Source organism: Elephas maximus, chromosome 1, assembly GCF_024166365.1.
Source record: "Elephas maximus indicus isolate mEleMax1 chromosome 1, mEleMax1 primary haplotype, whole genome shotgun sequence".
Taxonomy (NCBI): domain Eukaryota; kingdom Metazoa; phylum Chordata; class Mammalia; order Proboscidea; family Elephantidae; genus Elephas; species Elephas maximus.
The window spans coordinates 133,426,735-133,441,654 of NC_064819.1; the positions used below are offsets into that span (position 1 = coordinate 133,426,735).

The 14,920-nt window shown below is 37.5% G+C and overlaps 1 protein-coding gene across 1 annotated transcript in view; it reads left to right on the forward strand.

The window, feature by feature from the left end:
• COL19A1 (collagen type XIX alpha 1 chain) overlaps nt 1-14,920 on the forward strand; it is a 376,494-nt gene that overhangs the window by 330,514 nt on the left and 31,060 nt on the right. Inside the window, exons 38-42 of the mRNA XM_049873731.1 lie at nt 1,241-1,291; nt 1,375-1,419; nt 1,860-1,886; nt 7,669-7,722; nt 12,074-12,118. Coding sequence (XP_049729688.1) covers nt 1,241-1,291; nt 1,375-1,419; nt 1,860-1,886; nt 7,669-7,722; nt 12,074-12,118 — 222 coding nt within the window. The remainder of the gene's footprint in view (nt 1-1,240; nt 1,292-1,374; nt 1,420-1,859; nt 1,887-7,668; nt 7,723-12,073; nt 12,119-14,920) is intronic.

Below are 14,920 nucleotides of genomic sequence, written 5' to 3' on the forward strand. Positions count from 1 at the left end.
TACACTCTGTGCTTTTCTAAACTTGTTCCTCAGCTTGGTTCACTTGTCTCCTTCTTGACAAGGAAGCAGGGCAGAATGTATTTGGGGCTCAAATCTTAACACGCGCTCCCTCCCCAGTGGACAGAATAGTAAATAGAACGTGAGCTCATGAAAGGGACCTATGCTTTTATAATTGGCTATAAAAATCTTCCCATCTAAATTCTCCAAAGCTATTCATCTGTCAAGATGCAGATTAAATGCTGTCTTATCTGGGAAACCTGCTCGGAAAATCTTAGACTCATCCTTCATTTCCCCAGGATTTAACACACTGAAATACTGTAGACGTTCAGTAATTGTCAAATGAATGAGTGAAATAATAAGGGAATAAATGAGTGAAGCATTTTTCCTTCCATCACTAGTTCCTTAAAGATATGTGCAAATCATGTTGTTTATTGAGCACCCAAGTGTCCAAAAACAATGAAATGATGGTTTCCTCAATTTTGCAACTGAAATGTGGAAACCACAAAAAGGAAAATGGAATTTGATCATTGATTCTCTGAGAATTTTTAAAAAGAAGTATAAAAGCTCTTAACTAAGACTTCCATATGCGTATTTTTCCTGAATGCTAAAATGCATGTTTTTTCTAAAGAATTCATTGTCTGTAGGTGTTGGTTACTCTGGGACTTTACGTTTGGCCTGTCAGTTTCCTTAGGAAGTCCTTGTTCCCCATTGTTCTAAAACATATGTTTTTGTAGAAATATCCACACAGGACGTAGTAATGTCATCTCCCTGATTTCCCTTAAGTTTCTATTTGGTGTGGAAAGACTGTGGGAAAAAAAAATTACTTCGCAGTAGCCAAATTGTTCCCTATTCACATCTTCATCAGCATTACCACATTATTGCCTGCAGGTCAGCAGGCTGTAAACAGTTAGCATAAATTGGCAATTCAGAAACTGAATTTTAATGAGCAAATAATATTTTCCTCTGAATGCATTAGTGTCTCATCTGTCAAACCTGAACATTAATCAAACCCCTACTGAAAGTGTCAGTGTGCTGCAGGTGTAGCTCACGCTCCTTTCCATTTTGGCCCTGCCTTTGCTTTTGAAGAGCTACAACTGGAGACATTGTCTGATTTCACTCATAGGATTAAACTCACTTTCTACAGTAGGATCAGAATAGTATCATTTGGTAAACAGGTAGAAGGTAGAGATTCCAACTCCTAACGTAATAGAATAATATTATGTCTCATTTCTTTCCTAAGGGTGTACCATTCAATGAAGGAAATGGAATGAGCAGTTTATATAAAATCCAGGTATTTGCTGATGTAATTATTTAAAATCCTTTTCCAGTTGCGGATTGGTATAAATTCTTCTCTTCTTTTTCTTTTCCTTGAAGGGAGGTGTGAATGTTCCCAGCTATCCAGGGCCACCTGGTCCCCCAGTGAGTACAGTTGTTCATCACCAAGCACACTTTAACAACAGCCACAATGAAAAAAAAAAAAAAAAACTAAGTTCACTGAAAAATCCATGTTCCAAGTATAACCAAAAATTTTGTAGCAGGAGGAAAAAGTGATGCCCATTATAATAAAATCAAGAAAATGTATACAATCAAAACAATGATAAATAGCATCTTGCACAGTGGTGGCATTTTTTTCATTATAAGCCTGAGAACTGAATCAATCAGTCCAAGCGATCATTTTCTTTGGGGTCCCATCAAATTATGTTTATTCATCTTTTTCTTCAAGTCCAAAACTATAGCAAAAGCAAAACTTGCAAATGTTTGTGTGTGTATTTAAGCAAATTGGACAAAATGGCTTGGGGTTCTGTAATTTTGCTTCAGTCATTTTTTTAAAAAATGACTTTCTATGTTTTTCTTAACAGGGTCCAAAAGGCGATCCTGGCCCAGTGGTATGTATGCTCCCATGTTCTGTGTCACTTAGAAAATAGGCCTTTGTTAAAGTTTGAAAGAAGAATATCAGGTGAAAATGGCCAGCCTGCCTTCCTAGGCATTCAATTAACATGTCTGAGTCAACAGAGGCAGGGCTTCAAGGAGATGCCAGTAGTGTGTTCTTCATTTTTAACCTGCATCAGTCTGCCCTTCCCCAAGCCTAATGTTGTCACTGCCCTGGAGACTCATCTCTTTCCATCAGTGTGTTTTAGAAATCATCTTGTGATAGAGGAAGACACAAGTAAAAAGCTCCTGATAAATGAGCCACTTTCTTCTAATAGCACTCTTTCTATGATTGATTCTGTTTTAAGTAGATTGTGAAAGAGAAATACTGGAAAGAAATTCCTTAATATGCCTGTTCTCTTTCCAATTAAAAAAAAAAAAAAAGGAAAGAGACTGTTTATTTGCTTTGGATGTCTTAAGCAATTGTTCTGTGGGAGACATGGCGTGTTGTCATAAACCTGCTTAGTAGAAGTAATGTATCAGGAGGTTAACACTCAGTATGTAAGGAGATCTTGTCCTCCAGCTGCCCAAAGGATGATAATTGTTCTCAGCATCCTTCTCAACCATGGAGCTTCACCGTAAAAGTTCTGCCAAATTCAATTAGATTTACTTTATTCCTTGGCATTTTTTTCCTGTCATGTTCTTTTCAAGCATATGTTCCATCCTTCATATTCCATTTGTATATCCTTTTGACCTTTGGGTATAGACTTGAAGAACCTGAAACTGAAATAAACTTTCAACTCATTTTGCATTGTCATGTGGAAAGAATGTACAGCCCTTTTATTACAGTATAGTTTGATAAAACTACATGAATAAATTTTAAACCAATAAAAGAACAAGCCATAAAAAGCAATCTTTTCACATCCAAATATATTTAAAAAGGACTTGCATTAAAGAACTTGTTTTTGTTATTGGGCAATATATATTATTAAAACCAATTTGTATTCCCCTGAAAACATTCTTTGAAATACTTAGCACCATATTCTAAACCCAAATATGTGATTTAGAAGTTTCTCCTTTATCGAACTTTTTTTCATGCTTTCAGCAACTATACCCTTCATTATAATTTTAATTTTCTTTCATCTTATAGACTACAAACATTTCCTCCTGGTCTTTCCATCTTATACTTCCATCTCCTACACTCAATACAGCCCCTCTAACTCATTTAGGTGCACCTAGACTTCACATTGACTTTTCTGGAACATTTTTTCAAGTTCTTGCATTAACAGCTGCAGATTAAGTTGAGAATTTTTTTTAAGTTTTATAATAAAGAAAAAATCAATTATAATTCACCTGGATTGAAAAGTGGGTGGCAACAAAAGTGTAGAAATATTTCTGTAGAATTTGAAGAGACTAAACTTCAAATTTCTTAACTAAAATAAAAGATGAAGAATAAAAACTAATTGCAGAGTGTTTCCCACTTTTACAGATGTGAGTTAAGCTGAGGAAGCACAAAAACAGAAATACGGAATCATAAAATTAAACAAATATTGTGAAAACCTTCAGGTTTATCCTAGATAAAGTTTGAAAATACTTGCTGGGATCCTATATCAGCACTACCCTGCAAGTTTCTTCATCTCCCACAGGTTGCCTGGTATGGAGAAATAACATTTTGTGCCACAGAAATAAGCTAGGAATGATAAAATTGTAGGTCACAGAGTAGAAAATTGAAAAGTCATTTTGAAGTGGGTGAGGGGAGACTTACTCTCCCATCATCCTTCAAATCCCATGGTGATGGATGTGCACCACTATGTCTAATCTTCTCAGTAAGCCTTTATAGAGCAAAATTACCAATAATTGAATTTATTATCTTTTGAGATACTCCATTTTGCTACTTTGGTATTCAATTAAATATTTAATTGTTAGCTACTGTCAAACAAATATTTATTCATTGAGCACCTTCTCTGTCCTAGGGACTGTTGAGAATGTAAACAAAGGGAGTCAAGGAGCTTATCTCCTTTGTCAATAACCCAGGGCATCTTTTACAGAGCTTTATGCAGAATGGAATCTTTTTTTTTTTTTTTTCCTGATTGACAGTGTCATATTAAGAGGCATTTTAAAAGATTATTAAAGCATAAAATGTATCAGTCATATGCTTCCTCGTTTAATATTCTGTAATAAGGACAATATTATAAATAATAATGGAAGTTATAACCTTGGTAATATTTTTGAAGCAGATTGGAATGATGTGTACAAAAATGTGTTCACAGAGAATGAAGTTTAGAAGTTCTCTTTTCTATATGATCATGTCTAAAGCATCCATTATCCTAAGAAAATAACTAGATTAACTAATTAATGAACAAGAAAGTACCCACTTTATCTCTCTTGATTTAAAAGTCCTGATGTTCCAGTCTGAAATTGATCAAACATGCAATCAAGATTCATTGGTAATTACTAGAGATTGGAATGCAAAAGTTGGAAACAAAGAGGAAGGATTGGTAGTCGGAAAATATGGCCTTCGCGATGGAAATGACACCAGAGATCACATGATAGAATTTTGCAAGACCAATGACTTCTTCAATACCTTTTCAACAACATAAACAATGTCTGTACATGGGGACCTTGCCAGATGGAATACCAGGAATCAAATTGACTATATCTATGGAAAGAGACAATGGAAAAGCTCAATATCATCTGTCAAAACAAGGCCAGGCACCAACTGCAGAACAAACCACCAATTGCTCATATGCAAGGTCAAGTTGAAGCTGAAGAAAATTAAAACAAGCCCATGACAGCCAAATTACAACCTTGACTATATCCCACTTGAATTTAGAGACCATCTCAAGAATAGATTTGATGCATTGAACACTAATGACCCAAAACCAGACAAGTTGTGGAATGAAATCAAGGACATCAGACATGAAGAAAGTAAGAGGTCATTAAAAACACAAGAAAGAAAGAAAATACCAAAATGGATGTCAGAAGAGACTCTGAAACTTGCTCTTGAACATCAAGTAGCTAAAGCGAATGGAAAAAATGATGAAGTAAAAGAGTTGAACAGAAGATTTTAAAGGGTGGATCGAGAAAACAAAGTATTTTAAAGACATCCAAAGACCTGGAGTTAGAAAACCAAAAAGAAAGAACACACTTGGCATTTCTCAAGCTGAAAGAACTGAAGAAAAAATTCAAGCCTCGAGTTGCAAGAGTGAAGGATTCTGTGGGGAAAATAGTGAAGAACACAAGAAGCATCAAAAGAAGATGGAAGGAATACACAGAGTCACTATACCAAAAATTGGTGGACGTTCAGTCATTTCGGGAGGTAGCATATGATCAAAACCTGAAGGTACATAGAGTACCTAAAGTGAATGGAAGGAATGATAAAGTAAAAGAGCTGAAAAGAAGATTTCAAAGGATGGCTGGAGAAGACAAAGTACAGAATTTAATGACATGTACAAAGACCTGGAGTTAAAAAACCAAAAAGGAAGAACATACTCAACAATTCTCAAGCTGAAAGAACAAAAGAAAAAGTTCCAGGCTCAAGTTGCAATATTGAAGGATTCTATGGGCAAAATACTGAACAATGCAGGAAGCATCAAAAGATGATGGAAGGAATCACAGAGTCACTGTACCAAAAGAATTGGTGGATGTTCAATCATTTCAGACAATAGCATATGATCGAGAACCGATGGTACTGAAGGAAGAGGCCCAAACTGCACTGAAGACATTAGCAAAAAACAAGACTTCAGGAATTGACAGAATACCAATTGAGATGTTTCAACAAACGGATGCAGTGCTGGAAGTGCTCACCCGTCTATGCCAAGAAATTTGGAAGACAGCTACCTGACCAACCAACTGGAAGAGATCCATATTTTTGCCTATTCCAAAGAAAGGTGATCCAACAGAATGCAGAAATTATCAAACAATATCATTAATATCACACTCAAGTAAAATTTTGCTGAAGATCATTCAAAAGTGGTTGCAGCAGTACATCAACAGGGAACTGCGAGAAATTCAAGCCAGATTCAGAAGAGGATGTGGGACAAGGTATATCGTTGGTGATGTCAGATGGATCCTGGCTGAAAGCAGAGAATACCAGAAAGATGTTTACCTGTGTTTTATTGACTTTGCAAAGGTATTCAACTGTGTGAATCATAACAAATTATGGATAACATTGCAAAGAATGAGAATTCCAGAACACTTAATTGTGCTCATGAGGAACCTGTACATAGACCAAGAGGCAGTTGTTCGACAGAACAAGGGGATACCGTGTGGTTTAAAGTCAGGAAAGGTGCGTGTCAGGGTTGTATCCTTTCGCCATACGTATTCAATCTGTATACTGAGCAGATAATCCAAGCAGCTGGACTATATGAAGAACAGTGCATCAGGATTGGAGGAACACTCAACAACAACCTGCATTATGCCGATGACACATCCTTGCTTGATGTAAGTGAAGAGGACTTGAAGCACTTACTGATGAAGGTCAGAAACTACAGCCTTTTGTATGGATTACCCCTCAATGTAAAGAAAACAGAAATCCTCACAACTGGACAAGTAAGCAACATCATGATAAATGGAGAAAAGATTGAGGTTGTCAAGGATTTCATTTTACTTGTATCTCCAATCAATGCCCATGGAAGCAGCAGTCAAGAAATCAAACAATGTATTGCATTTGGAAAATCTGCTGCAAAAGACCTCTTTAGTGTTGAAAAGCAAAGATGTCACTTTAAGGACTAAGGTGCATCTGACCCAAGCAGTGGTGTTTTCAATAGCTTCATATGCATGCAAAAACCAAAGAAGAAGTGATGCATTTGAATTGTGGTATAAACAAAGAATATTGAGTATACCATGGACTGTGAATGGAACAAACAAATCTGTCTTGGAAGAAGCACAGCCAGAATGCTCCCTGGAGGCAAGGATGGCAAGACTTCATCTCACACACTTTGGATATGTTACCAGGAGGGACCAGTCCCTGGTGAAGGACATCATGCTTGATAGAGGGTCAACAAAAGAGAATAAGACCCTCAACAAGATGGATTAACACACTGGCTGCAACAATGGACTGAAGCGTAAGAAGGAGTGTGAGGATGGCACAGGACCTGGCAGTGCTTTGTTCTGTTGTAAATAGAGTCACTATGAGTCAGAATCAACTTGACAGCACCTAACAACAACAATAATGTTTCATACACTAGAATACAAAAAATATTAAAAAGAAGAAAGAAAGAAAATGGAGAACACTTATCTATCTCCTGTCTCTCAATAACCCATCAGCTTGGCTTTGACTTTTAGAATCATTGGATCATCCTTGGGTCATCTTCTCAAGCGTTCACAATTCGTGTCCAGCTGTAGAGAATATTAAGGGTGATAAACTGTTTTGAGAGCTCCATCTTTATCTACACTTAGGAATTTAGCCTCATTCTCTGGTAATCTAGCAGCCCCAGGTACTTCACAAATTGGCCAACTTTTTTAGAGCACGCCTTTCATTCTCATTCTTACTAAAACTGGAATTATCACTGATGAAAGGGGTTCATTTATATTAGGATCTTAATCAGACTAGAAATAATTAATTGGAAAATAAACTCATACCTCTCTGGGGAATAGCTTTTATTTGAAAACTACTTTCAAATACCAAATGCAAGAATACCAATGCTTGAAAACAGAGCATACCATTTACTTGTTAAATTGCAAATCATTGTTTCGGTGTTATTTTTTGGCAGGAAAAAAAATAAGTTTGCCTTTGAAACCAATGCTTAAAAACCTTTTCATCATTGCTACTGCAATTCCTATGTTCATATTTAACAGGGAGAACCTGGTCCAATGGGGTTGCCAGGACTAGAAGGATTTCCAGGTGCAAAGGTAAGCACATAGGTTATTCAATCAATATTTGACAAATGTTTATTAAGCACCTACTGCGGAGCCAGAACTGTTTTAGGAGCTTGGGATATATAAGTGAATGAAACCATCTCTGCCCTCTTGGAACTTATATTCTAGAAAGGGGATACAGAATCTAAAAGAATAAACATAATAAATAACTAAAATTATTGTTGGTAATTACTATGGAGAAAAAGAGAACATGTAGCAGTTTGGGGAATTAGAATTGGGGGCGAGTGATGAAAGTGATTTTAAATAGAGTGGTCTGAGAAGGTAAGACCTGAACAAGACTTGAAGGAGGTGAGGGAAGTTAGCCAAGCTTCCTCAAATCTGAAGGAAAACTATTCCATGAAGAGAAAACAGCAGGACTTAAAGCCCTGAGCATTCCTGCTGTGTCCAAGGAGACCAGTGGAGTGAGTAAAGGGAGAGAAATAGAAGATGAGGTCAGGGAAACAGGTGTGAGGAGAAGAAGTGACCTGATGATGTAGAGCTGTGCTACTCAAAGTATGGCCAGTGCAAACCTGCAAACTCTTCGTTATGGGTTCCATGATGTATTGAAATTGAGAGTAAGCATTTAAAAACTTGTCTAGCAATTTGACTGTGCCATGATAAACAAACACACACTCAATAGATTCATCTTGGTCCCTGATAGATTAGGAAATAAATAAATAATCTGCTTCACCACAGGTAGTTTGAGAAGCACTAATAAGGAAGCTTACCCACAATTGTAAGGACTTTATCTTTTACCTTAAGTAAATGGGACCCATTGGCGGTTTGTAAGTAGAAGTGTGACAGGGCCTGTAGTTGGAAATCAAGGTAGAAGCAAAGAAGCCAGTTGGAAGGCTATTCCAGTAATCTGGGTAGAAGTTGATGAGGACTCAAATCGGTGAAAACTGTGGAGGTAGTGAGAAGTGTTAGATTCTCAATAAATTTTGAAGGAAAAGCCAAGATTTTTTGATTGATTGGATGTGAGTATGAGAGAATAGAAAGGAGTCAAGGATGACTCTTAAGTTTTTTGGCCTGAGCACCTGGAAAGAAGGAGTAGTCATCAACTGAAATGAGGAAGGCTATGGTTAATAACTCAGCTGCTAACCAAAAGGTCAGTAGTTCGAATCCACCAGTCGCTCCTTGGAAAGTCTATGGGGCAGTTCTACTCTGTTATGTAGGGTAGCTGTGAGTCGGAATCGACTCGACAGCAATGGGTTTGGTTTTTGGTTTTTATAGGCAGGACAGATTTGGAGGGGTAAGAATTATCATGAGTTTAATTTTGGACTTGAGGCCAAATTTTGGAGATACTTATTAGACATCAAAGCAGAACAATAACGTATAAAAATAGAGAGTTTATTAAAAAAATATCTAAATGGGGATAAAAATTTAGCTGTCTTAAGCATATAAATGGTATCTTAAAGCCATGGACTAAATAAAATCATCAAAGAATGAGTGTAGACTTTAAAAAAGAAAATAGGACCTCCGACATTAAGAGATCCACAGGAAGAGGAACAAGCAAGGAAGACTGAGAAGGTAGCCGGAAAACTTGGTGTCCCAGAAGCCAAGTGAAGATAATGTATCAGAGAGGAGCAAGTGATCACCTGTCTCAAATGCTGCAGATAGGTCAAGTTAGAAGGGGGTCAAGCAATGTCCATTGGATTTAGCAATGTAGAGGTCGCAGATGACCAAAACCAGAAAAATTATTACTGTTTCACTATGCTGGTGGGGAAAATGCCAGACTTGAGTGGGTTTAAGTGAAAATGAGAAGAAAATAATTAGAAATAGCAAGTACGGTATAAACAGCTCTCACAGAGTTTTGCTGCAAAGGAAAGCAGAGAAATGGGCCAGTGGCTGGTAGAGGAAATGTGGTCAAGATTTTTTAAGATAGTTTTTAAGGTAATAGAAACACCAGCATATTTGTATGCTAACGTAATGATCCAGGCATGGATCTGCCTCTAAAAGAGGGCGGAGGAGGAATGATAATATGGAAAAGAGAGGGGGGAGTTCCTAAAGAAATTGTCCTTAAATAGGTAAGAGTAAAAGGAACCTAGTACATAAATGGAGAGTTGGCTTCAGAGAAGAGCATGGACAGTTGAAATTTCCTAGCAGGTATGAAAAAAAGAGTATAGGGGTGCAGATGCTGATATGTGAGAAGATGTCTTGGTGGGGGTCTATGGAAGTTCTTTTCTGATTGCTTTAATGTTCTCAGAGGTGAAGGAAGCAAGGTCATCATCTGAGAGTGAAGCAGGGAGAAGAGATTGGGAATTTAAGGAGAAGGTCCTCCAGGAAAGAGGAAGAGTTCATTAACCACAGAAGTGAGATGAGGGGGCAGCCCTAAGGGACTCCTTGAGGTTCATGGTCATGAACTGAAGTGAGACCAGTCAGGGAGAATATGTGCGCTTCTCTAGCCATGTACAGAAACTCAAGTAAAGGCAGAGATATAGGAGGGGAGTTTGGATATAACCAAGTTTCTGTTTTTGTCAAGTAAGTACAAGAAGCAAGAACAGGGCAAAAGAGTTAACAGCATAAACAAGGAAGTGATTGTAACAATTGACCATGGAATTTGGGTAAGGAGGGCAGAGAGAGTATCAAGGGAATGAAGGATAATGAAAAAATAGTAGCATCAATTGATTAGATCCCCTGGGGGCATCAAAAGTTTTGGGGGTTCACAATACTCAAGAGATGAGCTAGAACAGTGGGAGATGGTAAATTGAGGATGGATGAACTTGAGATTATGAAGGATTCTTATTGACAAGGTCTTAGGTATAACTATTGTAATAAAAGGGAAATCCATGAGGGGAGAGTGGTTCAAGGAACTGAGAGATGCAAATGTTGGGAAGACCATCCTGTCAAGGAACAACCTATTAACATTAATCTTTATCAAATATGCAAATGTTTCTATTGAGTGAAAAGTTCCAGTATACTCACTTAAAGGGGAAAAGCCCATAATTTAAAAAGGACAAAGTGAAATGAATGAGAATTACCTGTTTACGTCCTTTGCCCATTTTTGGATTAGTTCTTTTTCTTTTTGACTGTAGCTATTTTATATATTAAAGATGTTACTTCTATTTTATACATTGAGTTTTTTTTTCTAGTTGGTCTTTGCCTTTCTATTTTGCATTTAATATTGTCTATGTAAAATTTGTAGTTTATGACTATTTTTCTATATGATTTTTTGTTTTGCATTTATGTATAAAATAACTTTTATTCTCATTCTCAACCAAGATCGGATATTTTCTTTTAGTTTCTTTATGGTTCATATCATTTTCTTTTTTACATAAATCTATATGGAGGAATCAAACATTTTTTTCAAAAAATTTATCCAATTAGCACTGTCGAATAATAGATTCTTTATTAAAATCCTATTATAAATGCTGGTCTGTTTCTAAGATTTCTGTCATATTGCATTGGTATACTGCTTAATCTCATGCCACTAACCCATTATTTCAGTTATTATAGCTTTATCATGTGTTTAAATATCTGTTAATTCTAGTTTCTGTTATTCTTTTTTCTTTTATCCTTTAGTTTATTTATTATCCAGAGTGAACTTTAATATCATTTGATCAAGTTGGAATTTTGTAAAAATTACATTAAATTTATAAATTATTTTGGGTAAGCAGTGACACCTTTACAACATTGTCTTGCCCTCCGAGAACAAAGTATATCTCTCCATTTAATCAAGTCTTTTATGTCCCTCAGGGAAATTATGAAGTACTGTAATGTAGGTTCTGCTCAACAAAAATTGGCATTTTATTATCTCATATATAATCATTAGTATTTTTAGCATTGTCAGCTTTATCTAAAATACCACATTGCCTCTTGAACAAGGGTTGCGTGACTATACTGAGAGCACTCGAAGGGATCTTCTGGTTGGTCAAATTATGACACCTACAAAATCCGTATCTCTAGATCTTTTCATTCTAACCCTGAGTTTTAGCTTCTCCAATGAGACAAGTGTAGGAAGAGCTTTTTAAAAGATACTCAACGTTCTTAATCTTTTAAGTAATAGAAGTAAACTTTTGAATATATGGAATAAAAATATTGACTGATTTTAGTTCTAAATATCTGTGGATTCTTATTAAAAATAGTTCACAGAAATGATAACATGAATGCTTATCTTCATTAAGACTATTATCCACTTTGGTCTTATGAAAAAAAAAAGAAAATTTGAACAGGTTCAGCTGGCTGCCCATTCTGTTATTTTCCCATCCATGCTATAGCTTCAGACTGGCAGATACTGGTAAAGCTTAGCAGATCCAAAGAAAAGCTTTACTAAATCCAAATTGTCATTTGAGTATTAATTTTACAGGTAAAAATTTTACTTTTTTTTTTTTTTTAATCTTAATAGGGAGATCGAGGCCCAGCAGGTCCCCCGGGAATAGCTGGGATATCGGTGAGTCCAGATTATGTCACATTCATTTCGCAGTTAAACAATTCTAGCACATGGGTTACCATGAGTTACAATGAGCTCAATAGCAACAACAAGCTCCACAGTAAACCAATCTAAAAATCTATTGCCATAGAGTTGATTCTGACTCATAACAACCCTGTAGAACAGAGTAGAACTGCCCCTGCAGGGTTTCCAAGGCTGTAATATTTACAGAAGCAGATTGCCACATGTGACTGGTGGGTTCCAACCGCCAACCTTTCAGTTAGCAGCCGAGCACTTAACCACTGCACCATCAGGGTGCCTTGCAAACCTACCACCAAGGAACAAAAAGGACTAAGGAACACACCCTAATTCCAAAGGCAGTTTAAAAAAAAAAGAAAAATCCCACTGCCTTCAAGTCAATTCTGACTCATAGCAACCCTATAGGACAGGGTAGAACTGCCCCATAGAGTTCCAAGGAGTGCCTGGTGGATTCAAACTGTGCACCTTTTGATCAATATCCTTAGCTCTTAACCACTATGCCAGTAGGTTTCTATAATCTCCAGTTTAAAAAATAAAACCACTTGGCCGCCTCCCACCTCAAGAATACTCCATTATTTTCACCTTTTTCTAATTTATTCTTTCATTAGGGAAGAAAAAAAATTTTTAAAGCCCCATTAACCTATGACTATACATTATTAGGAAACCCTGGTGGCGTAGTGGTTAAGTGCTACGGCTGCTAACCAAAGGGTCGGCAGTTCGAATCCGCCAGGCGCTCCTTGGGAACTCTGTGGGGCAGTTCTACTCTGTCCTATAGGGTTGCTACGAGTCGGAATCGACTCGACGGCACTGGGTTTGGTTTGGTTTTTGGTTTTTATAAGTTAATATAAAAGCACAGCTTTGAAAAGCTTGTTTTGTTTCTGTATTCTCGGCATATTTTAAGGTTTCTTGAGCCTCAAAAGGCAAAGTTCTCATCCTCGGGCATGTTCTTCACGTTCCTTGTACAAAGCTATAATCTATCTGAGTTTGCCCTTTTAGGAAAAAAAAAAAAAAAGGAAATACCAAGCCCATTGCTGTGGAGTTAATTCCAACTCATAGCGACACTATAAGACAGAGCAGAACTGCCCGATAGAGTTTCCAAGGAGTGCCGGATGGATTTGAACTGCCAACCATTTGGTTAGCAGCCATAGCTCTTAACCACTACACCACCAGGGTTTCCAGTTCTCACTAAGCTGAGTGGTATTAAACAAAAACCTAGCAGAGCTTTATTGCTGCTAATATTTCCTCGTAAAATAGCCCTTCAATCCTCTCAATCATTTTTGTTGCTCTCTGGTGTCAAATGTTTAAATCTCATCAAGGTCTTTTCAAATGAATAGGAAGCACTCTAGGAAAGGTTGAAATCATTTCCCTGAGCCCTTAGGGATCATTCTGATCTTCTTTCATGATGCTCTAATTAAAATTTTGTGGTCACATTTTATGAATTAGAGACCATTTATCCTCTTCCTCAGTGCTCCTGCAGGATAGTTCCAAGATAACATCACAGGAAAGTCAATGAAAGCCCTATGCTTGAATCATAGGAACACGAGAAAGATAAAAATGAGCCCCACTACCCAGCACCACCCCCATCACTTACAGGGCCGGAGGCTACTCTACTTCACTCATTTAACTACTCAGTCTGATAATAAAATACAAAACCCCATCCATTACCTGTTTTCTTTATAGAGGATGCCATCACCCTACTTGGAAACCCCGGTGGTGTAGTGATTAAGAGCTATGGCTGTTAACTGAAAGGTCCACAGTTCAAATCCACCAGGCACTCCTTGGAAACTCTATGGGGCAGTTCTACTCTGTTCTATAGGGTCACTATGAGTTGAAATAGACTCGACGGCAATGGGTTTGGTTTTTGGTTTATCACCCTATTTACCTGACCTAGGTCTAGTTAAGTATTAGTATGACTGTAAAGGCAAAATCAAAATGTCTTTTTTAGCAAGCATTGCAAAATTTTACATACAGTAAGCATTCTTCTGGAAAGGAACCCTGATGGCACAGTGGTTAAGCGTTCCGCTGCTAACCAAAATCTTGGTGATCAGAACCCACCAGCAGCTCCATGAGAGAAAGATGTGGCAGTCTGCTTCCGTAAAGATCACACCCTAAGAAGCCCTAAGGGGCAGTTCTACTCCGTCCTATAGGGTCACTTTGAGTCTGAATTGACTGGACATCAACAGGTTTGATTTTTTTTTTTTTTTAATTCTTCTTGAAAGTAGGCTACCCACTTCTTCCCATTTCCCCGGCCCTTCCCCAACATAGTTGCTTGCAACAAATTTGAAACTCTGTTTCTGGAATTGTCCTTAGAGCCCACTTAACAACCTACCCCCGTTATACTCACAGCCTGTTTTTGTCTTGTTGTAAGAAAAGACTCTACAATTCTACTTAAGTAAAATTGAGGAGATTTATTGAAGCCAATATATCATTCGAATGAGAGAATCATGAAAACCTGAGGGTCTGACACAGATTCCAAAGGAGGCGTACAAATCACCCATCGTTATATTGCTGTATAAGGAACTATGGAGTGCTAGTGGTGCAGTGGTTAAGAGCTCCACTGCTCACCAAAAGGTCAGCAGTTCGAATCCACCAGCCACTCCTTGGAAACCCTGTGGGGCAGTTCTACTCTGTTCTACAGGGCCGCTATGAGAATCAACTCTACAGCAATGGGATTTTGGTTTGGTGATGGGAGGTGCAGCTGTCTCATGGCCTTCATAAAACAATGGCATCACATTGACATGACAATACTGTAGGGAACAGGTTGTTAAACTGTGCCTCACTAAG